Source organism: Chelonia mydas, chromosome 1 (assembly GCF_015237465.2).
Source record: "Chelonia mydas isolate rCheMyd1 chromosome 1, rCheMyd1.pri.v2, whole genome shotgun sequence".
NCBI lineage: Eukaryota > Metazoa > Chordata > Testudines > Cheloniidae > Chelonia > Chelonia mydas.
The window spans coordinates 323,044,714-323,070,447 of record NC_057849.1 but is presented as its reverse complement, the minus strand read 5'-3'; the positions used below and the strand labels follow the sequence as shown (position 1 = coordinate 323,070,447).

The following is a 25,734-nucleotide window of genomic DNA, read 5'->3' as shown; positions in this document are numbered from 1 at the left end:
GATGTCATATGACCTAAATAGGGTTATCAGAGTAAAGTACTGATATACTTGAAATTTCATCTATCCTTCCATATTAACTATTTGTAACATTACAGGTGGAGCTGGTTGTGATGCCTATAGTTAAGGTTGCCCTACATTTTCCATTATAAGACCCAATTTTCAGGTGCATATAACTTTGCTAAACTTTAACCATTCAGACTGAAATTTTCCATGCTGGGTGACTGCCTCAAACTGAACTTTTTGAGAGAAATTTCAACAAAAAATGGTTCAGCCATTTCTGAGAATGAGGTTAGGGAAATACATTTTTGCATATGTTAAATATCCTTATAACTATTTCAATGAGCAGCTCTAACACGTCCATGCTTTGGAGCAGGAACTTGAAATTTGACAACAGGTCAGAGAAGCCAAGAATCAGAGGGATGTTTGAAAATCCAACTACATTTTGCTGACTTATAACACTTTGAAGGTCACCATTCAAAATTGCTCAGTAGAGGTTTGCAAGAGGCTGGTAGCTAAATTCTCTGTACATTCCCTCTGCACTGAGCATGTGCCAACCAGGGCTTTCCCTGCAACTGCTCCTCCTGCCTGCTATGGGCTGCTGTGGCACCAGGCACCGGATTGGACAGTGGTGAGACTCAGAGCTCCCTTTGCTATTGCGCAGGAAGCATGGAGAAGAAGGAAGAAGCAACCTGACTTGAATGTAAAGGAGCAGAGGTTGATAGGAGGTGACTGGGCCAGAAGGGGACAGATGGGATGGAGGAGAGAATACAGGGGCAGAAGTGCATATAACTACTAGAGAACATTCCCCTCCAGAACCTTAAACCTAAGCAGAGCTGGCTGGGAAATGGAAATCCCTTCCCATGCAAAATTTTGCATTTTTTAAAAAATTTTTCACCCTGAATCATGACAAAAAGTCAAAAAGGTAACATTTTTCATGGGAACTTTTGGCTTCCTTGTTGCCCACCTTGATGGCTCTTGTTTTCACTGTAGTGAAATTGACAAGAGCCTTCCAGCCCAATGGCCAGAGTGGCAGACAAGCCAGGGCGGTCAGCTACTCTCCAGCTCCAGAGCCAGATGAGTAGAGTGCATGAAGCACTCAGCCTTTCTGCCTCTCACCACTATCTCTCGGAGCCAGGGAGGCAGAGTCATGGCACTCAGCCTCGCAGTCCTTCTGGAAGGCTTTGATAAGAGCTTTCCAGGCGGGCAGCTGGGGAGCCGTCAGTTTGACATTTTCTATGGAAAATGAAAAATTTTAAGCAAAATTAAAATTTTCCCATGGAAATTTTCAATTTCGCAAAAAGGGCATTTTCCATGGGAAAATGATTCTGACAAAAATTCTTGACCAGTTCTAGTCCTAAGTTACTTAGGTGCGTTTGAAAATTTTACCCTCAGTTCTTCCGTGCCTCAGTTTACCATCTATAAAAATGGGATAATTGTATTTACCTACCTCACAAGGGTGTTGTGAAGCTAAATACATTAAAGACTGTGAAGAGTTATTACGGTAACAGAAGCAAAATAAGTACCTAAGATAGATAGATGTAATTAAAGCAACCTTAATTCTGGCATTTCCTAATTTTGGAGTGTTTAACTTTGCATCCTTAATGTTCTTTTAATGTAGTTTTTTGCATGTAATATCAATACATATTCATCAGAGCTGAAACCAGAGATAAAAGGAAACAACAAATTTCTGCACCTCATTTTGGACAAGTTCTATATTTTTCTGTTAATTTTGTATATGTATTAGTGATCTGGACATGTTGCACATTGGATCGAATAACTGGACACTTTTATTTTTCACTAGTTTTTCTTTACGGTCCATCTTTATTAGATTTTTTCCATTCCTAGTCAAAGTACTTTACTACTGAAGCCTGGAAGAGTTTCCTTGTAATGGATTTTACGCATTATGACTTGCAATGTTTTTGTTTTGCCTTTTAATAAACTGAGAGAGAGATTTTTTAAAAAGTCTTATGATATGGCTTTAGTTTGAACGAATATCTTACCTAGGTTTGCTGAAGTCAGAGAAGTACATTTCTGCTAGTAGGTGCCAAGTGATACCTCCATTGTTGCTGTACTGCAACAGCACACCTTCCTCTCTGTTGTCTGGTTTATTGCATGAAGAGCTCTCCCCACCTATCTGAATGTAAAACTGGACGAAATCTGCCCACGTGGTGTCCAAATCCCAGCTCATCAATTGCCTTTTTCCGTCCTGTAGTACAGAGGCACATGAGAAAAAAATAAATATACTCAGATTGTTAATCATCGCGCTAAGACACTTTTACTGAAAATGTCTAAATGTCAAACACAGTTGTATATGGAAAATTATGTACAATGTACTGCAATGCAAAGGAGTTGCATTTTGTGCAAGTGTGATTCTCTCCTTATCGGCCTTTAAGACACAGTCCCTACTTTAGCCATTCTTTACACTGTAATCACTTTTGACTGTATCACTACTTCTACCCTGCACACATTTTTATCATCACAAACCCAGCATTCCATGTTTTTTTAATTATTTATCTAGCACTAGGAGTACAAGGCCTTAAACGCACATTTGTAAATTTTGAAAATTACCCTCTCTCTTCTGTGCTCCTCCCCATGGCTTCTGGTGTCTTGCACCCTCAGGGGAGCCAGGAGGGAACAGACCCTGTACACCCTGAACTATTTAGGGCCAGATTTTCAAGTGTCCAGCACCTAGCAACTCCTATTGTGACACATGTGGAACTGCATTAAGCTGTTTTGAAAACCTGGCCCTTAACATATAATTTTCCCAGTCAAATCTTGTACTAGCACTTTGTCTGAGGGCTAGATCCTGAAAATTGTTTAGCACTATGTGATGGGGTATACAAACCCCGCACTGGACAACAAAGGGTTAAGGAGCTGCTGTGGGCTCAGGTAACTCCACCCTCCACATCTGCAAGACATGCAAAGGCTGGAGGAGGAGCTCAAAAGGGTAACAGAGCAGCTCACTTGTTGGCAGACCAGAGAAGAAAGAAAAGCCCTCAGCTCCGGAGGAAAGGGCTGACCGAAGGCAGGAGCCTCTCAGATGACCACTTCATGTAGGCCCCGCCCTGTGGGAAGGGTGGCCTAGATTTTGATGCACCCTCAGCGGAAATCATTCCCCTCCATTTCCTATGAACTCAGTTTATTTGCATTAATTCTCTTTGCTTTTTGTTCGTGGACTACCCCGGAAGGGGACTGACTTTAAAGTGACCTGGCTGGAGGGCCAAGTCCTAGGAAGAGGCTGGTCACCACAGAGGCTGTGTGGCTAATCAGCAGCAGACAGAGGGGAAAGAGCTGCTATGCAACATCCAGTCACCAGGCGGTGCCAGCAGTGAATGAACCCCTTCACACGCTCAATTCCCCCGGACTTCAAAGGGATGTGAGGGTGGTTAACATATTGCAGGGTCTGGGCTGGCACACACTAAAACCCTATCATAGTAGCCTTGTTGATTTCCTGCATTTTCCTTCCATATTGCATCTTAAAAAAATCTAGGACCATTTTTGTCCAGGATCTACTCTCACAGAGCAGCACTGTGTGAACACTTGTCTTATTCACTCTCTTTTTCACCTACCCATGAAATATCTTCTTTCTTCTGGGTTGTTTCCATGGTCCAGGATACATTCTTACCACAGATGCATATGTTCGCCTCATACTCACAAACTTTTTCGCATTTACAGCATTCAACATATCCATAGCCATCCGACCCTCTCCCCTATTGTTTTTCATTCATTTGCTTACGTGCAAGCCTAATCTTTTAAAAGAATCTGAATTGAAGGCTTCACATTTTTCTGAGGCACCCAGCTACCTAAATCATCATCATCATCATGGCAGCTATCAAGGATCCAGTGATCAGAATAGCAGAGTCAAATTCCAGGTCCTCTTCCACACTTTAGAATCAGTATGTTTGATATCTCAGCTTCCTATTACCTCCTTACAGAGACAGTCCATGGTAGCATTCACTGAAGTGGATAAAGTTGACTCTTGCAACAGGGGTAAAATAGAGGCATTTTACCTTCAGTTCTCATGTAAGTATGTTTCACTCGCACATACGGATATGTTCTGCTCCCAGTCACACTGGTATAGATCAGGGGTTATTCACTTCAAGTCAGTGGAATTACTCTGTGAAATCACTGCCATAGCCAAATCCTGAGCATAACGTGGTTTGACTTCATGCAAAATGTCACCATCTCCCAAGGATGTGGCCTTCCTTTATCTGCTCATTATGTTCAAAAGCAGCACTACATACTCTTCAGCCATATCACCAGGATGGACAAAACCATCCCAGTACACCATGCCCTCAGACTTTCCATTGATGTGCAAAGAGGTGGACATGACATCCTGACAAGACGTGGCACTGTCCACAGACTACCCCCGAAATTCCTGGATTTGCAGAATTGAGCCAGATCTGGGAACTTCAGTACATGACACCTGGCGTGATGCCATCAACCATGGTTACTCTGGCTGGCACAATGATCCTTATTAGACATGTATGTTTGATGATAAATTACTCTGGATTTACTCCATCAGAAAGCAGAACTGGCCTGGTAGTATTTAGAAGTCTGTTTTGCTATCTGTATCTTTGAGTACCAGCAAAGGACATTTACCATCTTTCTCTACATTGAACTATTGAAGTGATCATTGTCCGCCTTGTTATCAATGGAGGGGAGGGCAGAATCAGGTTCAACTATGGTTTTATAGAGTAGTGTATTTCCACTCTGGATACATGACCCCTCTTTTATATGGAGGGCCCTGCCTGCAACAGAACCAGTGCAGTACTGTTCTGCTGGGATGGGAGCAGGAGTTGTACGGTCCTACTCCCAAAACACCCCTCTGTGCAGCAAGGATTTGAGGGTGGGACCACTGGCTTTGACACTGTGTAGGTCCACCAAACTTCCCCCTCGATGGAGGTGGTTTAAGAACATAAAAGGGGCCACACTGGGTCAGACCAATGGTCCATATAGCTCTGTATCCTGTCTTCTAACAGTGGCCAGTGCCAGATGCTTCAGAGGGAATAAACAGAACAGGCAATCATTGAGTGATCTATCCCTGTTGTTCACTCCCAACCTCTGGCAATCAGAGGCTAGGGATACCCAGAGCAAGGGGTTGCATCCCCGACCATCTTGCTTAATAGCTATTCATGGACCTATCCTCCAGGAACTTATCTAATTCTCTTTTGAACCATGCTGTAGTTTTCACTTTCACAACATCCCCTGGCAATGAGTTCTACCAGTTGACTGTGCATTGTGTGAAGAAGTACTTCCTTTTGTTTTAAACCTGCTGCCTATTAATTTCCTTTGGTGACCCCTGGTTCTTCCGTTATGTGAAGTAATAAATAATACTTCCTTATTCACTTTCTCCACACCAGTCATGTTTCTGTAGACCTCTATCATATCCTCACTTACTCATCTCTTTTCCAAGCTGAAAAATCCCTGTCTTTTTAATCTCTCCTTATACAGAAGCTGTTCCACACCCATAATGATTTTTGTTGCCCTTTTCTGTACCTTTACCAATTCTAACATATCCTTTTTGAGATGGGGTGAACAGAACTGCACCCAGTATTCAAGGTGTGGGCGTACCATGGATTTGTATAGTGGCATCAAGATATTTTGTCTTATTATCTATCCCTTTCCTAATGGTTCCTAACATTGTGTTAGCTTTTTTGACTGCTACTGCATATTGAAGGATATTTTCATAGAACTATCCACAATGACTCCAAGATCTCTTTCTTGGTGGTAACAGCTAATTTAGACCATTATTTTATATGTATAGTTGAGATTATGTTTTCCAGTGTGCATTACATTGCATTTATCAACACTTTGCATTCTGCATGGAGGCTACTCCAGCCATGATGCTGGACTATCAGCCACGGAGTGGCTTCATGGCTGCCCTATGGCGTGATGGGTGGATTCTTTCGCCTGTAGCTTCCAAGGCAATTTCAAGAGCTTAGCCAGTCTAGTAAAGATGTGCATTGGGGGAGGATTTGGTGCTACTGTAATTATGTGCTATCAGATACGGAGGGATTTCTAATGTGTCTCAGTCATGTTGATAGAAATGAAGATACTTGAAGAGCAGAATTACAAGTCCAGAGATACAAAGGGAAACTGAACTAGAGACCTGGAGAGGAAATGGGGTTGGACTGGGGGAAGAATAATGGAGGAGCCACAAGGAATTATCAGAAAAGAACAAATATCTTAGAGGAAGATTTAGAGAAGCAAAAAGGAGATGAAGTTGAGCTCATCACTTGATATCAGGTTCAAGGACTGACCAATCCTGCACTGCCATACATTACTATACGTAAGATGGTGATAGGAAAAACCATCACCCAAGAGTATCTGTGCAGGTGTAGAGACAACACTGATTTCACCATTTTTGTGCTCTAAAAATGGCTGTAACTTGACATAGTTTGGCAGTGAGAGTCACTGACATTATGGTAAGCACCTGAATAAACTTTACTGAGAGCTGTAACCTTATGTCCTGACTGCCCAACAGTTGGTCGGGCGGTGATTAAATCCCTTTCCTGGAGCAGAGAATCTTCAATAGGTTTCAACAGAAGTCAGTATCGAAACTCCCAGCATTTCCCCTTAGGGATTTGCCTTCACCAAAGAATCCAGCCAGGAGGGAAGAGAGCTGAGCTCAGTTTGGGTTAATTGCTCTTTATAAAAAGAGTGTTACGAGAGTCACTGTCTCACTGGGTTGGAGTAAGCACAGAACCAGATCCATCAAGAAAAGGCTCTAGCTGTGAAGAGTCTTTTGTTTTTTGAATTATGGTTACAAAATGGACCAACCCTCTGAACCTGAATTTATGGATTGTTTGTTTCACCCCCAACATCACATTAACCGATCTGCCACAACAGCAACAAAGTTGAATTCTGGGTTCCAGAGTAGACTAAACAAACATAAGACTTAGGGACACAGTGGAGCAGAGTAGTGGGCACTCATGTTATCTTCAATTTTCTACAGAATCATGGATTCTCCTCCATTTCCAAGTACAAAGTAGCATTAAAAATGGGAAGCTTGGTTGAATTTACAAAGATGGTCTAGATATTTCAAACCACATTTATAATTTTGAAATTTGTATCATGCATTCCCTTATGACAGTCTTCAGACTTCCAGTCCAGATGATGGGCAACTGACATGATCTAATTGGACATAAGTGACAAGGGTTCAGTGTTGGGGTTTAAAATGCCAGCTACACTTTACAAGAAAAGTGAGATTGATTTAAACCTTTCCTTCAGTTCATGGAAAAATCAGAACACACAAATGTCTACAGCATTCTAGCCCAAACCTTGCTGTATCCTTCCATTTTGTTTTGGAATTACATGCATAATATTATACATCCAGTTCCATAGTTAGACTGTACAATACACTGTATATGCAGTATAACAAAGTTTCAATCCCTTTACGTGTCTAGAGCAATAATATTTTGTAAATTGATTTATGAACCAAATTAAGTTCTTGAAATTCTGCAGCCAATTGCAGATTTTATTGACTTTAAAACTTTTTTTAATATGCAAAAAATCCCTTGATCCTCACAAAATTAAATTAAAACCCAGTGATATTGTTTCACCTTGAGATATATAAGCTTTTCTGACGTAATATGGGGCCCTCACATGAGGAAAGTCTACCTGGAATGAGGAGGTGGTGGGGTAAGATGACTGCAACAGCAACTCTGCTGTGGGGTCCTAAACTGGCTAGCATGGTACCAAAATTGGATTATGCTAGCCAGGGAGGGAGCATAGCCAGGGCGGAGGGAAGGGCTGATATTTCCCTGGGAGCCTCCATGGCAACTTCCTTCAGCGACTGAGCTGGAATTGAAAGCTGTCCTGATCAAGCTGAACCTCTGAGGGGGGAAGACATGTAAACACACACTCTTCTGAGGGTGTACCAGTCCTGGATAACTCAGAGTCTGTCAAGTATCAGAGGGGTAGCCGTGTTAGTCTGGATCTGTAAAAGTGGCAAAGAGTCCTGTGACACCTTATAGACTAACAGACGTATTGGAGCATAAGCTTTCGTGGGTGACTACCCACTTCGTCGGATGCATGTAGTGGAAATGACAGTCTGGACCTATACATAGGATGCTTCCACCGACGTGCACAGGCAGAAATTGTGGAAAAACAACATCGCATGCCTCATAACCTAATTCGTGCAGAACGCAGTGCCATCCACAGCCTCAGAAACAACCCTGACATTATAATCAAAGAGGCTGATAAAGGAGGTGCTGTTGTCATCTTGAACTAGTCTGACTACCGAAAGGAGGCTGCCAGACAACTCTCCAATACCAAATTCTACAGGCCACTTTCCTCAGATCTCACTGAGGAATACACTAAGAAACTGCACCATCTACTCAGGACGCTCCCTATACTAACACAGGAACAAATCAACATACCCTTAAAGCCCTGACCGGGGTTATTCTATCTACTACCCAAGATCCACAAACCCGGAAATCCTGGACGCCCCATCATCTTGGACATCGGCACTCTCACTGAAGGACTGTCCAAATATGTGGACTCTCTACTCAGACCCTATGCCACTAGCACTCCCCGCTATCTCCGTGACACCACTGATTTCCTGAGAAAACTTCAATGCATTGGTGATCTTCCAGAAAACACCATCCTAGCCACCATGGATGTAGAGGCTCTCTACACAAACATCCCCCGCACAGATGGAATACAAGCTGTCAGGAACAGTATCCCTGATGATGCCACAGCACAACTGGTTGCTGAGCTCTGTGACTTTATCCTCACGCACAGTTATTTCAAATGTGGTGACAATATATACCGCCAGACCAGTGACACTGCTATGGGCACCTGCATGGCTCCACAATATGCCAACATTTTTATGGCTGACCTGGAACAACGCTTCCTCAGCTCTCGTCCACTCACGCCCCTTCTCTACCTACGCTACATTGATGACATCATCATCTGGACCTATGGGAAGGAAACCCTGGAAGAATTCCACCACGATTTCAATAGCTTCCACCCCACCATCAACCTCAGCCTAGACCAATCTACATGGGAGGTCCACTTCCTAGACACCACGGTGCAAATAAGTGACGGTCATGTTAACATCCTATACCAAAAACCCACCGACTGCTATGCCTACCTTCATGCCTTCAGCTTCCATTCTGGACACACCACACAATCCATTGTCTACAGCCAAGCGCTGAGGTACAACCGCATTTGCTCCAACCCCTCAGAGACCAACACCCACAAGATCTTCACCAAGCATTCTCAAAACTACGATGCCCACATGAGGAAATAAGGAAACAGATCAACAGAGCCGGATGTGTACCCAGAAGCCTCCTGCTGAAAGACAAGCCCAAGAAAGAAACCAACAGAATTCCACTGGCCATCACATACAGTCCTCAGCTAAAACCTCTCCAATGCATCATCAGCGATCTACAACCCATCCTGGACAATGATCCCTCACTTTCACAGGCCTTGGGAGGGAGGCCAGACCTCGCCCACAGACAACTCGCCAACCTGAAGCATATTCTCACCAGCAATTACACACCGCACCATAGTAACTCTAACTCAGGAACCAATCCATGCAACAAACCTCAATGCCAACTCTGCCCACATATCTATACCAGCGACACCATCACAGGATCTAACCAGATCAGCCACACCATCACCGGTTCATTCACCTGCATGTCCACCAATGTAATATTCGCCAAACTGCTATGTACATCCGCCAAACTGGACAGTCCCTACGTAAAAGGATAAATGGACACAAATCAGATATTAGGAATGGCAATACACAAAAACCTGTAGGAGAACACTTCTATCTCCCTGGACACACAATAGCAGATTTAAAGGTAGCCATCCTGTAGCAAAAAAACTTCAGGACCAGACTTCAAAGAGAAACTGCTGAGCTTCAGTTCATTTGCAAATTTGACACCATCAGCTCAGGATTAAACAAAGACTGTGAATGGCTCGCCAACTACAAAAGCAGTTTCCCCTCCCTTGGTGTTCACACCTCAGCTGCTAAAAGAGGGCCTCATCCTCCCTGATTGAACTAACCTCCTTATCCCTAGCCTGATTCTTGTCTGCATATTTATACCTGCCTCTAGAAATTTCCACTACACGCATCCGAGGAAATGGGTATTCATCCATGAAAGCTCAGGGTCTGTGTGCAATGTACGTCATCCCCTGAACTAGAAGGGGTGAATCAAGCTTCATGTGAAGAACTGAGATACTATTTCAGATAGGTTTGCTGTACTTCTCATACATATAACACAAAATCCATTCTACCAATAGAATAATCAGCTACAGAATTAGGTTAATTAAAACAGGCCTTCAGTTACGCAACGTCACAAAGGAAATGCAAGGGGCTAATTGAAAGAGTTCCATGATGAAAACATGCCTACAACTGATTAAAATGAGATATAAAAGATAAACAAGGAGTCAGCAGAACAAAGCCAAAATTAATCCAGAAATGAGAGACTGATAATGGCAGTAAACATTACAAGTTCAAATACAAAGTGGCTATTTGAACAAATTCAAAGAAATAGCAACACATGTGTATGTGCTCTAAAAACAACACACAAATGTCAGCCAATGATTACAAATAATTTATTATAACATCTATCACCATGGCAGCGAGGCGCATTGAACACAGAACATCTAAACACAAATTAAATAAGCCACCTTCAATTATGGCACTCAGACTGCTGCTACTGAAAAAATAAATGCTAACCTAACCCTTAGAGATCAATAGAAAGAAGCCAAGAATTTCTAAATGAGATTTTCACCCTTCCTAAGCAGAAATAAGAAGAAAGATAATAAAAGAGAACCCCAGATCATAGCAGGTTAATTCTAATTTAGCAAATTACTTTGAGAAACTTGGCTTGAGAAAATGAGCCAGAAGGAGGAACATCTAATAGAGAAGACAATTATATAAAAAATCCAATTATCACAATTAGCTAGTTAGACTGATTGGTCTATTATGAAATTTTCAGTACTGCATTGCATTTCCAGGAGACTTGGCTGTACACATATACATAGGTGCTGGAACTGGGAGTACTGGGGGTGCTGCCACACCCCTTGGCTTGAAGTGGTTTCCATTATATACAGGGTTTACACTTTGGTTCAATGGCTCTCAGCACCCCCATTATAAAAATTGTTCCAGCACCCCTGCAAGTATATAGGAGTTCTGAAAATTATTTGATGGGATAGATTTTTGTAAATGAGATAAACAACATACAATTACACAGCTTAACATATTAGCTTATTCCTCTGGGTCTGATCCAACTTCTAGTGTCTGCAGTGGCAATTGGATCAGGCTCGTAAAAGGAAACCACACAACTATGCGTATAGTTTTCCTTTCTGTAATTAAAATTAGATATTACAGCAATGTAAGAAGAAAAGTAGATCTGTGACCACAAAGCTGTTCTCCTAATCTTATATTTGGTTATAAAAGTATCTTTTTGCTTTCATCTGATTACATATTATTGATCTGCAGATTTCCTAATTTTCTCTTTGTTTCATGTTATTTTTGTGTGTGAGCCAACTGAGTCATGCAAACAAAGCATCTGATAAGAGCTAACCAAGCATTTTCCAGAAAGCTGGAGGAGTAACATATCTGTATTTTCACCAGCTCCAGTTCTTTGACTTCACAAAAAGTTGCATGCCTTGAGGGTGTAGGGAAAGAACTAGCCTCTGAAAGAAAGACTACTGCCCTTGCTTAAGAAAAAGAATGAAAGAATAGTCACTAATGGGAGTTGTAAGTTACTTGAAAGAATATACAGCATATATACAAATCCTATTATAAACAATAGCAGGATTAATATGCAAGTTTCTCAGGTACATCACTGATCCTTTAGTTCCTCCCATTACACATGGTATTTCTTAGGTGAACAATCAATGTCTGCATTCCCAATCCTTTTTGTCTGTAAAAAGACTAACTTGGCTTTGTTCTGCACACGTATCCATATTTTTGTCTAATTTGCATTTACGTACTGCATGTCATCTACTCTTGTATCGCTTTCTAACACACACCACCAATCTCCTTCTTTGTTGCCGTACAACCATATTAGGTTCCATTTAAAGATATATGTAAAGTGTTTCTAATTTACCCAACTCTTGGGTGTACCTTGTTGAAATAGAGTGATGATCCAGAAGAAATGACCCCACAGCCTTGTTCAGGTTTTACAATTTCTCCCCCAATAACTTCCTGCCATTCAGTCTTCAAACCATTTGGGTTCTCAAAATCAGACATTACAGTTGAAGGGAGGGAAGTCTCAGGGTGACATTCAGTGCCCTGGTACCCTGGATCACACCTGGAGAGAAGCATAAAGACACCAGGCTCCTAAAGATACATACATATTCTACTCGATGTTATCCACAATTACTTTAAAACAATGCAGCAGCCCTTCTAAGTTAGATGTGAAATAATCAGACTCCCTGGAATCACAAGTTCAGGTCCTGGCGTGGTCAGTTCGGCCCTTCTGAAACAGATACACAGAAGCTACTATGTATGTAGATCTTTTTAATGAGACAAAAACGTAATGGCTATTCTGTTCACAGGGGTATTAAGGACCAAATTTCCAAACAGGCCTGCACACTTCTGTACATCTTCTGACCTGTGTATTGCACAATCCCTGATTTGCATGGGCACACTCCTATATATGAGTGTGCAAACGGGAGGGTGTATTAGCAAACAGGAATTGGAGCATATACAATACATATACAGAAGGGACCATGAACTGTTAAAAATCTGTCCTTACAAAAAGTTTTATGGGATATTTAAGAACAGGGGTTTGTCCTAGTGACCATGATCAAAACTTCCCCTCCACTTACAGTTATGTAGTGTTGATGTCTCTCTCCCACCAAAGATGGTTACATTTTAGTGGTTAGTTATACCTGCATTTATATAGTCAAAACACTCTTTTGGGATGGAAGGTAAATGAATGATACTGTGGGGAGAGAAAGTCAATGGCATTGGGTTACTAACGTCCATTTGTGATTTAGAAAATCTCTCCTGTAATGAACTATCTTGTGTGGACATGACCACAGCTCAACTCTGTGTCTTAGGTTCTAGAATATTAACAGCTATCAGAGATTTTCTTCCTGCTCACATGGCAGGAGCATTTACTTTTGGTGTAGATGGATCTTAGTTGTATCCGTGCTCTCCCTGTGAAGTTCTGGCCATGATGTGGAGCACCACTTTGCAGTGTCCAAGTGGTCTTGAAATTTGTTAGTCTACTATACTTTTCTATGTTTTTACAATGCAGATAAACATTAATTGGTTATGTTTTTTCTATATCCACCACCTACATAATTTTTAAAAATACCATCATATCTTCTCTCTCTAGCTATTTAAAAACATACAAGTCACTGTGGTATCTAGATGATCTTGAGGCCAGTAGACACTAGCCAAGTCCCTGGTGTAAGTCACAGAAGCCTAAAGACAGCTCAGTGTGATACTGGCTGCCAAATAGTACCCACCCGGGGTCCACTCTGACAACATGGGATCAGCTGGTCACAGCAGTGCCCTGGTCATATCCCCTATGGCTGGGACAGGATGGTGATGCTGGAGTGGATGCAGTTACAATGGTCCTTACGCCACTGACGGATCCCTCCACAGCCTGGATCCACCAGGTATATGGCTGCTTTGCTTTTGGGGACTGGAGCACTTGTTGGCTTTTGTTCTGGCCATAATGGTTTAACAAACACATTATTTCATTTATTTATTTAGATTTTAAATGATTGAAAGATACATCTCCAAAGCTCTAGGTGACTAACATCCTTATAACACAATACATAAAATCCCAGCAGCATTCAGAGTCACCATTTCCAGAGGAACTGGGAAACGTGCAGTACCTGCATATGCCATGGTCGCACCAGCCATGTCCATTACACATATTTGGACATTGCTGTCCAATGTAGATGTTGTCTAAAGCCCATTCATCTTGGACTGTGTAGTAGCACTGACTCCAACGGAAACGTGTAGCACTGGACCTGAAAATTAATAACAAAATTGTTTTATTTGTAATGCTTTACACAACTCTCTGCAAGAGGCTAGAATGCAACAAAGCAGAAATACAGAATAAACTAGTTCTACAGTTCTACTTGTATGAGATTGACACAACTGAACATAGATTTTGATAAACTAATTTTCTAGGTAGAAGCACCCTTATGTGCAGGAGAAAATGAGGGACAATCCAATTATTCATGACATTTCTGAGGAATGTTTCAGAGGTGCTTCAAATGCTTTATGCTTAACAGAAACATGAAGTTTAAAAACTTCGTGAAGAGGAGCAAACTTCTATTCAGTAACATTCTGTGAGTATGAGAAGACATAAAACTAGAATTTCTGTATGTTATTTCCAGTCACTAACAGTTGTGTCATTTTTACTGGACACAAAAGTTTCACTTTGTTGAGACAATATTACAAAAATTTATGATCTGGTTATTGACATTTTAATCAGTTTTTAGAGGCAGATATGTTTTACACAATATATTTTTGCTTTTATTTTAATATTTTTAAAATGACCCCCTGTTGGCTAGGCACTCAAATGAAATCCAAACCCTGTAATTTCATGCCATGTGTTGAAGGTGTAACATTCCCCACCCATAACCCAGGTTTTGTGGTGGCTGTAGTTTCTGTCGTGCTGGTAATCTGACTTCTCCACTTCAGCCATTTCTGAGACCAAGGCTAGAGAAAAATACATAGCTTTGGCCATATTAAAACAAAAGAAAACAAAACAAAAAATATTAAAAGAATGTTACTAAGGTTGCAAAGTCAAGCGCTAAAAAGAAGAAATGCCAGAATTAAGTATGCCTGTGCCCCTTTATACATGTATGCAGTATGACATCATCTTTAACAATATGATCATATACCTTTTTACTGTCAGGACCCTTGCCTCATTTAGTGCTCAGAATGGACCTCCCTTGGGGATGAATCAGGATTATGTTAAAGCAAGCTGTTGTCCATAGGACCCCTAGCTCATTTGTTCCAGAAGCTGGTAGATGTGGAGAGAATGAGGCAGGGGAATGTAGGGAGAGAAAGGAGGGTCTCATGGCTGAATGTTGTCCTAGAGAATTGGATTCTACCCCTACTTTTGCCAAAGAATTCCTGCATAATGTTAAGCAAATCACCACACCAAACTTTTCCCAGGTGGCCACTAAGTGAGAGTTCCTCATTTTGTAGGTGACAACCTGAGACCCTGGGCCTGATTTGTAGAAGTGATGAGCACAGAGCTGTGCTTGAAAATAAAAAGTACTATATGATGCTAAGTACTCTGAAAAGTCAGGTCCCAGGCATCTCAAATGGGACACCCAAAATTAATGGATATATTTTACCATCATCTCTGTGTGTCTGAGCTCCCAATCTGTAAAATGGTGATAATACTCCACCATCTCAGAGGAGGGGTTTGTGAAAATAAATTAATTAATGTTTGTGAAGCCCTTGGATACTATACCGATGAGCTCCACAGCAAAGTCTCTCAGGAAATTAACAATTGTGTCTTCAAAGTAGAGTGCTGTAACTAAGACAGAGGACACATATTGAACAATGAGGCTAAAACAAAATATTGAATAGCTGCTGATTAGTTGAGCACCGTGCTTCTTGAACACTGAATGAAGCAGGGGATCTGTGGAAAAATAATATGTGATTATGTAATTAAAGACTGTCTCATAATGTATACGCATAAGAGAGCTAAAGTAAAATTGCTCAGGCATCCTTAATTTTGGCATTTCTTAACTTTTGTGTGCTTCACTTTGCAACCTCAATAATGTTGTTTTAACATATTTTTACTTTGATTTGATATATAATAGTGAGACCCACAGAAATCCACCCACAACTGAACAATAAAGTGAAGGCTTCTTTTGCATAGGAAGACCTCACTTTCTTAAAGATGTTTAAAGGTGATAGAACTATAGCCAGACATATCAAAATGTCTATGCACTTGTGGGGAAGTGTATGTATCCCGATACTCAAAAAATGAACAAAGCAACAAGGTTAAACAATTCAAAATTGGGAATCTTAGTACATTCTGGGAGTTTATTTGAGCATTTAAGTCAGGGATGGGCAAACTATGGCCCAGGGGCCACATCTGGCCCTCCAGACGTTTTAATCCGGCCCTCGAGCTCCCGCTGGGGAATGGGGTCTGAGGCTTGCCCCACTCTAGTGCTCCAGCTGGGGAGCAGGATTGGGGATTTGCCCTGCTCCACGTGGCTCCCGGAAGCAGCGGCATGTCCCCACTCTGGCTCTTACACGTAGGGGCAGCCAGGGGGCTACACACGCTGTCAACACCCCAAGTGCTGACCCCGCAGTACCCATTGGCCGGAAACCGTGGCCAATGGGAGCTGCAGGGGCAGTGCCTGCAGATAGGGCAGCATGCAGAGCCACCTGGCTGCTCCTCCACGTAGGAGCCAGAGGGGGGACATGCCACTGCTTCTGGGAGCTGCTTGACGTAAGTGCCTTCTGGAGCCTGAACCCCTGACCCTCTACCACACCCCAACCCCCTGCCCCGATCCTCCTCCCGCATTCTGAACCCCTCTGTCCCAGCCTGGAGCAATCTCCTGAACCCCTAATGCTTCATCCCCACCCCACCTCAGAGCCCGCACCCCCAGCCTGGAGTCCCCTCCCACACCCTGAACTCCTCATTTATGGCCCCACCCCAGAGCCTGCACCCCCAGCCAGATCCCTCACCCCCTCCCGCACCCCAAAGCCCAATTTCATGAGCATTCATGGCCCGCCATACAATTTCCATACCCAGATGTGGCCCTTGGGCCAAAAAGTTTGCCCACCCCTGATTTAAGTGATAGTTAGAATTTGGTTTAAAGCCTTCAGCTAAAGGTTTCTGTTCACCTTTAATGCTGTAGGCACTGCTTTTTCACCCAAATGAACCATTTCCGCCTCCCCCCCCCATTCTCAGTAACTACTTTTCATCAAAAATATAGTGAGAGTTTTACAGTATATAGAGTTAAAGCACCTGGGCAAGTTTGCAGATTAAATATTCCTTCAGGATATGATGTATTGACAAGTTACATCATAATAGCTATGAATGATCCATTAATGCCTATCACTTCATTTAATCCACAGAATAAAGACTCCCTAAGTACATACAGACACAACTGTCCATAAACATTCCGAGTTAGCTTTTACTGTTTATTTTGCCGGTGACCTGAAGATAATGTGCCATTGACTCCTTCCATCCCCACCCAAAATCCTTTAAATTTTTAGAACTGTGTTTCTAAAATTCATTGAAGTATACCAAGGAACACTAAAGCTCATTGAACAATGGTGCTCCTCAAGGTACCTTAATCATTTGCACTTCATTGAGATCACAATTTGTAATTCCACAAGAAGAACCATAACAATCGGTATTGGCTCTTATTGCATTCAAAGAAATAAAAAACCCACTGACCACAAGGAGGAATATTTTTTGTAAAAGACTGTTTTTAAATGCACTGAGAGATTATTTAACTCATATTGTGGTTCCAAGTTACTGGAGTAGAAGCATTATCTCTACATTCCCTTGCTTTTAAATGATGATCATTGCTTCACAAAACTCAATTATGCAGCACTAGAACCTGTGGGGGACATTTTCAAAGGCATTTAAGCACCTAACTTCCACTGCATGTTTTCTATTATGTAAGTAGTAAGCATGAGTCCTAGACACAGTTTCCTGTAGCAAAAAAATCTAGAAGGTATAGAATAAAAGGCATTTCCTGATTTCCCCCAGTTGTCCTGATTGGCTGCCCATGGTGCACAGCCCAGGGAATACCATGACACACAGGGCTGAGAGGTGGAAGCAAAGAGATTTTACACCACCAGGCTCTCAACTGCTCTGCACAAGTGACAGGACCAGCAGACCCACTGGTAACAGTTTACATCTCTTTTTGTGCAGAGTGTTGTGCAATGTACGGAATGTGGAATTTAAAAGTTCATCCACATTTTATATGGCAGCACTGCAGAGATGCTGCATCCGGCCATGCACTGCACAGCACTGTAGCCGGGACTAATGGACTGTGCAGGAGATGCTTTGCACCTTGCCAACAGTGACAGACCAATAGGTGCCACTGCATTGCCTGCAAACAGAGGTGACCATTCCCACAAGAAGAAGCCTCTCCTCCAGACATATCTTCCTGGATATGGAACTGTTTCAGTGACCTGCCCTGTGCTTCTGAATGTGGAGTAGGATTTATGCCAACTGCAATGTGGAGTTTGAGTACTGAGCAAGAGTAATGGAAGTGCGTACATAGTCTCTATTCTTAACATGGTGTGCTGGGCTATAGCTGCAACTCCAGTAACTATTAAAGAGTGTTGTGTTTCTCATATTTACAGGTGGTAAGTGTATTGAGTTGAACTTTTTAGACCAATAGAAATGTGGCCAAAATCTTATCATAAAGAGCTTATGTGAAAACAGCTTGATCACTTTGTCAGAAACTGAGAAGCGGATGGTCAGGCCTAGTGGTTGAAGCAGCAGTGGTCAGGCCTAGTGGTCGGGCCGGGGACCAAAGACAGAGTCAGAGCAGGAATCAAGAATAGGATTGGAACAAGGCTGGTGCAGGAGTAGTAGCAGTCTGTCAGAACCACAAAGTGGCAGGGGATACTCCCAGCGAGATAGTGATATTGAACAGACTGAGTGGATGCTCTCATTGGGAACGTAAATCCCTGGCTTTGGGGTCACCTGGTTAGACTGGCACCTGTGGACTGCCTGAGCCCCTGTTGATGTGGAACCCTCAGGTAATCAGGCTCAGGGATGACTAATCAGCTCAGCAGCATTTATTGGGTTCAGGCTGACAGTACTCATCAGGCTCAGAGATAACCCATTACATTTCCTCCCCTCCCCCCATTCAAAAGATGTCTACCAGAGGTCTTTGGACCAGGCTTATAAGGGTGTAATTGATAGAATTCTCAAAGTGGATCTGGTGCATGTATGTTTTCAATGGGCTCCCACAAATGATCAGCTGGACCATCACCCTCCCAATCAACAAGGTGCATGAGCTTCCCTCAGAGAATTCTGGAATCCAAAATTTGCTTCACCAGGTACTCCTCATGCCCCTGGACCATGATGGGTGGAGGTGATGGTTGTTCTCATCTGGGGAAGGAGTTGTTGATGTGCTTTTTCAGCAAGGAGATGTGGAATACTGGCTGCATTTTCATCACCTTAGATAGCTGGAGTTTGAAGACCACAGGGTTGATCTCTTGGAGGACCCGGAATGGGCTAAGATATCGATAATCCAACTTCCTCGAAGGCAGAGTAGAGTCAAGGTATTGTGTTGAGAGCCATATTTTATCCCCAACTGTGATTTGAGAGGTTGCTCGCTCATGAAGGTCAGCGAAACACTTTTAATCTTTTTGGGCTGAATCTAGATGGGTTTTCAATTTTTCCTGGATGCAGTGATGGTGTTTGACTAGGTCAGAGGGTGCAGGTACATAGGAGGCTTGTGGCATGGACCAGTGAAACCGAGGGTAGAAACCACAGTTGGCATAAAAATGAGTCTGGGGGTTGATCAGTAGTTGGAATTACTGTACACAAATTTGGCGAAGGGAAGGAGGGGAACCCAGTCATGGTGATGATAATTCACAAAGCAATGGAGGTACTGCTCCAGAATTTGGTTCACTCGTTCAGTCTGCCTACCAGTCTGGGAGTGATAAGCTGAGAAATTATACAGTTCAACATTCAGGAACTTGAACAATTCCTGCCAGAAGTGTGAAACAAACTGTAATCCTCGGGCAGTGGAATCAGAGCACCAATGGGTTTGGTGCAGGGGTTTTTTGTTCGAGCACAGACATCACAGGATTCAATGTAGGACTCAATGGATGAATGTAATTTTGGACACAAGAAATATCAAGAGACCAGCTTCAACATTTTCCAGTGGCTAAAATGGCCATCCAGGGATGAGTCATGGCATAGCTGGAGTATTGCTAGATGTGGTTCACCACTGGAGATATAGATCTGGTCCTTAAACATAAGAATTCCATTCTTGACAGAGAATTTCAGGTTAGGAGCTAAGTCATACCACTTGAAATAAGGTTTACTGCAAATGGATCATGGGGTAGGAGGGGCTTCACATGAGAAAGCAAGCCATTGTTCACCATCACATTGATGAAATGGCAGGCTTAAATACTATGGGACGTTCAGGAGCCATATTTTTCTTGTCCAGCTACTCACCCTTGTGGACAGTGCATTGGGTTTTCCATTCTGGGGAACAGGTCATGGTGAAATCGAACCTGGAGAAAAAATAAAAAAAAGGACCACCAGATCTGAGGCTGGTTGAGAGCCTTTCCTGTTTGCAGGTACTCCACGTTCTTATGGTCTGTATATTCCTGGGTCAGGAAACATGCACCTTTCTGAGAAGATGAAGATGCCATCTAGGTAGATCATCATGAACTAGCCTAAAACATCCCTGAAAATGTCCTTGACAAAGAGCTAGAATGTGGCTGGGGCATTGGAGAGACCAAAAGGCGTAACCAGATAGTCAAAATTATTGTGACAGGTGTGCAATGCTGTCTTCAATTTGTTACCCTCCCAAATAAGACTAGACTGTAAGCCTCACAAAGATCGAACTTGGTAAATACCTTTGTGGAACTGATTCTTTCCAACAGCTTGTTGATCAAAGACAAAGCATACTTGCTTTTGATGGTGATTTTGTCCAAGGCATGATAGTTCATGCAAAGGTACAAGAAGCCATTCTTCTTTTTTCATAAACAAAATTGGGCACGAGCAGAAGATATGGATGGATGGCTGAAGATCATTGCAAGATTTGCATCAAGGTATTTCCGGTTCTGATAAGGAATAAATTTGTCCAAATGGAAGTTTAGCCCATTACTGGAGACTGATGGGGCAATGTTAGGGTCTACGTGGGAGTAAAGTATCAGCATTCCTTTTATCAAATACATCAGCAAACTCTTGATATTTTGCAGGGATTAATATGCCATTAACTCCTTTAATCTGCTGGTCACAAAGGCAGTGGGTTTCTCAGTGCTGGTTCTGTTTGGCCCGGACTCAGCTAGACATGATTTTTGGCAATAGCTCAACTCAAATCATAGCTTGAGCATCTTTCATAAAATGTGTGGATCATGCACTGAGCACCATGGAATATTGAGCATGGTCAGAGAGTGTGGTGACTTAATTAAATTAAAATGCAGAATCTCTTAGTGATCTTGGATTTCAGCCTGGAAGGGCATGGTTTATTGGACAACTGAACAAAAGGACAGCTTGCTACCGTCAATCTTTACCACTAGATCTGGGTGGGATTCCTTTGTACTGGAAGCTGATTAACCTTAGTGAATCCAGTATCCATGAAATTGCTAGAGGCACCAGAATTCACTAGCACAAGCTGGGTTCAATTCACCTCAGAGACCCAGAGATGGAGAAAGACCTGCAGGTGCAGAGGATGACAGTTCATGGCTGCCAAGACACATATGGGCAGAAGAGGGGACTTCGTTGGAGAACTCAACTGTGAGGTGACATCCAGATGCAAACCCTCTAATGGGGCTGGACATGATTGTTTCCCTGGGTCTGCTGAAGGTCTGGATTTAAGGGGCACACAATGGCAAAGTAGGGGCCCACAGGTACAAAAGGCTGTTCTGATGCCAATGCTCCTTCTCCTGATCAGTGAGGTGTCTTCACTTCACATCAGTCTGCATAGGCTCCAGTTCTAGGACAGCTCAAGGGGATGGCTGGAATGAAACAGGATGAGGCTGGAGTTGTGTGCACGACCTCTTCTTTTCTTGGCATCGTTCAAACAAATTACTCTTAATCTGGAGGCACAGTTCAACAGACAAATCCAAACTAATGGGAGGTTTGACCTGTACCAATTCATTTTTCCTGTCGTTCAGACCCTAGAGTAAATGCTGAATCTGTGCCACCATGTTCCACTCTTGTCAGCAACCAGATGCTGAAAATGGGCAGCATAGGTAGACACAGGCTGACAGTCCTGCTGGAGAAACAGCAGTGTGGCTTAGATGGTATGGGCGCAGTTCAGATAATCAAATATTACAGAGAAGGTGTGGATGAACTTGTCAAAGTGATTGAGAATCAGGCTGGCCTGTTCCAGGAGTGGCTAGCTCTAGTCTAGTTTCACCAGTCAATAAATTGATAATAAGCCCCACCTTGGACTGATCATCAGGATACATCGCAGGACTCATCAGGAATAAAAGGCAGCACTGATTAAGAAAACCAGAACTTCTGGTGGTTCCCATCAAATCCTTCTGGCAGTGAAACCTTTGGGCGGTGTCCCAAAGATACCATGGCTAACGGTAATGGGGTTATCTGTGACTGTGGGGATCTGTGAGTGGAGGAAGGCATTCTCCAGATGCAGTTGGACAACTTGATCCTGAAGACTCTGGACATTCTCTGTGATCTCAATGATAAACATAATTCCAGGGGTTTCCATCTCAGCTTCTGGAGTTGGGCACAAAAGGAGGCAGCCTACTCAAACTGTCAGAAACTGATAGATGATCAGTCCTCATAGTTAAAGCAGCAGCAGTCATGACTAGTGGTTGGAACTGTGGCAGTCAGGACTACTGGTCACACTGGGGACTTAAGCCAGGGGTCAGAGCAGGAATTAAGAACGGGATTGGAACAAGGCTGGAGCAGGACTAGGAGCTGTCTGTCAGAACCACCAAGTGGCAGGGGATACTCCTAGCGAGGTAGTGATGTTAAGCGGACTGGAGTGAGTGCTCTCATTGCCTATATCCCGGGCTTGGGGTCACCTGGTTAGACCTGCACCTGTGGAGTGGCTGAGCCCTGGCTGATTGATGAGGAGCCCTCAGGTAATCATGCTCAGGCATGAATCATCAGGCTCAGGCTGAGGGATGAGTCATCAGCACTCATCAGGTTCTGAGATGACTCATTACACTGACTAGGACTAGAACAGAATGCTGGGTTTTTTTTTGTCTTTTTGTTAAAAAAGAAAAAAAATTAAAAAGCTTCTCAGCCATTGTGCTGGAATCTCAACAAGCCAGCTATATCATTGTAATGCAAATGTGAGTGTTCATGCAAATGTGATCTGCAGCAAGGCAAACAGCGCGGATTGGTTCCTTACCACAGCACAGCGGTAAATTGGATAGAAGTGATTGGAAGGAACCATATGAAAATGAACATGACTGTCACATGGCTCTGAATAATAAGAGCTGTTACATATCTAGGTGTCTGTCTGGATTAAAGAAAATGTATTTAAACTAAACTCTTGGTTGCAAGAGCAGTGTTAACGGAAAAAACAGTCCCTCCCATACTTTTCGAAAGCTCTCCAAAGCTACACTGCAGCTCAAGGTAACAACCGGCTTAAAAGGATTACTCCATTAAAAATGGTAATCAAGATTTTAAAAAGCCATGTTAATTAAAGAAAAAACAATAAAAGGCGGAGTGTCAGCTGCATTCTCAGTGATAAAAAATTGGCTGTCCGGACAATCACCATTTGGCCACCTACTAAAACAAAAAGTGTAATATCAAAGATTTATATAAAAATAATTACTGGGGAAAAGCACCTTCAATTTGTCACAACTGTTTCTCAAATTTTATACTTTTTCTATGGCTCGAAATCTGTTTTTGGCTTCCTGATGATATTACATTTGAGTCAGGTTAATGTCAAATTTAAATTATTGTTATGGCATTACAGTTAGAAAAATGAAAGAAATCATACTGATTCCCAAATGCAGAAAAAGGTACTGCAAGCAAAACACTCTCCTCTTTCTTACAGAATTTTTGTGATATGTAATTTAAAATAATGCTGCCTTCTCTCCTGGTATTAAGGAAACTTGAGGAGCCAATGCAAATTTGAGGCTGATCAAAATTATATTTGCTACGTTCTGAGATACTGTAATTACATTTACTCAATTATCCTGAAACTCTCATTCAGTCATTAGGTGTTGATTTGTTTATGAAGTCAGCAAACTGGCAGCTGTTTGTTTCTCATTAAGGCCTGTTCTTATGTAAATGTCTTTCATAAAATTGAAATAAATTTTCATCAGTGTTAGAAATGTTCAATTCACGTATAATATAATTTCAGAGAACAGGTGCATACATTTGATTTTCCCAATGCAATTAGATTCCTTATAACAGATTTTCTAATCCAACAGATCTCAGCTAAAACAGGGACCTTGTAAAGCCATGATTACGTGGATGCACTGCATTTACAGATGCATATGTCAGTATAAAAATACCAGAAGATTAAAAAAGGTTTACGCCAAGGAGAGACACTGTTTAAATGACTCATTTGAAAAGGAAAATCATCCAGTCCCACGGTGAATATGCACCAACTCTAGTTCCTTTTTCAAAGCCTGAGCAAAAGGACTTTGCATTACAGGAAAAATTCCTCTCTCAGAAAGTAGAGGCAGAACACAGAGCATCCCTGCACACCCTGGCTACAGCTCTGACTATCACCTTTGGCTTTGGGCCTTAGTAGAGGTTGTGGCTCCTACCTACACAAGACTCTGATTCAGAGGATCCATGTAGTTCACTGAACCAATGGCCAACATCAGTGGAATTGCATTTCTGTGGCCTCAGAGCAAATTTAAGGATTTAGTCCCAAGTAAGTAATAGAGACACTAGATTGACTGAATGGACTTACTGCTACATTTTCATCTCAGAAAACCTACAGAATTAACAGTTACAATAATAAAAATATATGTACATGAGGTCAAATGATAAAAAGAACTGCTGATTTATTTAAAATTTGTATTTATCAAGGGCTAAATTGTGCTCTCAAATACTAACATGGCCATATAGGGGGAGTAAGGGTACCTCCCCACCTGGCTGCACTAGGGCTACCTAGAGCTTGGGTCCAGTCCTCAGTGCAACTAGGGGGTGAACAAGTGGGTGGGGAGAGATCAAAAGGGCCTGGAGTAGGTGATGCCACGGCTCAGCTACTCCCTCTATGCTGCATCTTAGAAAGGACTGACATATTCTCTCATCCTCTAGCAGAAGAGGGGCTTGGTACAGTTCCTCCCAGGGCTCCGCCCTGGGCTGTGCAGCTTATACAGGGCCTCGGGACACAATAAAGCTGGATGGGGGGAAAGATAAATGCTAGATTATTCTTTTTCACAGCTCTCTTAATAGCTTCCTGCAGATAAATGTTTTCCCTTGGCTCTTTTTAAAAGAAGAAATTAGGAAAATGAAACCAGCTATTTATATAATTTTGATTTGAGGCATATAAGGTGTCCAAACCTGTACTGCTTACTGAGGAACATCTTCCCCCTCCAATCCTCACTGATTTCTCTGAGAAAGGAGTATAGTTCATGTCAATATTCTGAGCAAAATTCTGGCTTCTCTTTAGAGGGGAAGCCTCTCTCCCTCCAGGACACACCTGTGCACAAGCAGGGCAACATGGATCTAGCATTCCTATGTGCACTAGGCAGAGGCCCAGCTAATGTGCCTAGCAGTTCTCCATTACTTTAACAGGGTATGGCTAATCTTTTGTCTTGTACACGTTGCTGCTAATATTGGTCTTCATGGAGACGGGTGGGGGGAGGAAGAAAGGGGCAGTGCACATTGCTCCTTTTTGGAGCATTAGTAAAGAGCACTGCAGAGCGTATTCCTCACCCTTTCTCCTGAGCCATCCTGTTCTGTACAGTCCAGATGGCTCAGGGGCCCTCTGCACATCCAGTACCCACCCACAGCACATCTCACACTTGCAAGGGCAGAAATTTCCTTTATACTAGCAAGTACCCAAACAAACAAAAAACTACTACTAATCTCATCAGTGTTAGTTGTGTAGTTGTGTCTTATCCCCCACTCCTCACTGATGAAAACGAAGGAAAAAAATATCAGCTGAGAA

General features: G+C 42.5%; 1 protein-coding gene across 2 annotated transcripts in view; it reads right to left on the bottom strand.

Annotated features, from left to right (window-relative positions):
• Positions 1 to 25,734, bottom strand: part of RELN (reelin) — a 463,371-nt gene that overhangs the window by 102,139 nt on the left and 335,498 nt on the right. For both annotated transcript variants that reach the window (XM_037889192.2, XM_037889193.2), the window contains exons 23-25: positions 13,822 to 13,959; positions 12,092 to 12,278; positions 2,001 to 2,206 (exon numbers count right to left, since the gene is read on the bottom strand). In XM_037889192.2, coding sequence (XP_037745120.1) covers positions 2,001 to 2,206; positions 12,092 to 12,278; positions 13,822 to 13,959 — 531 coding nt within the window. The remainder of the gene's footprint in view (positions 1 to 2,000; positions 2,207 to 12,091; positions 12,279 to 13,821; positions 13,960 to 25,734) is intronic.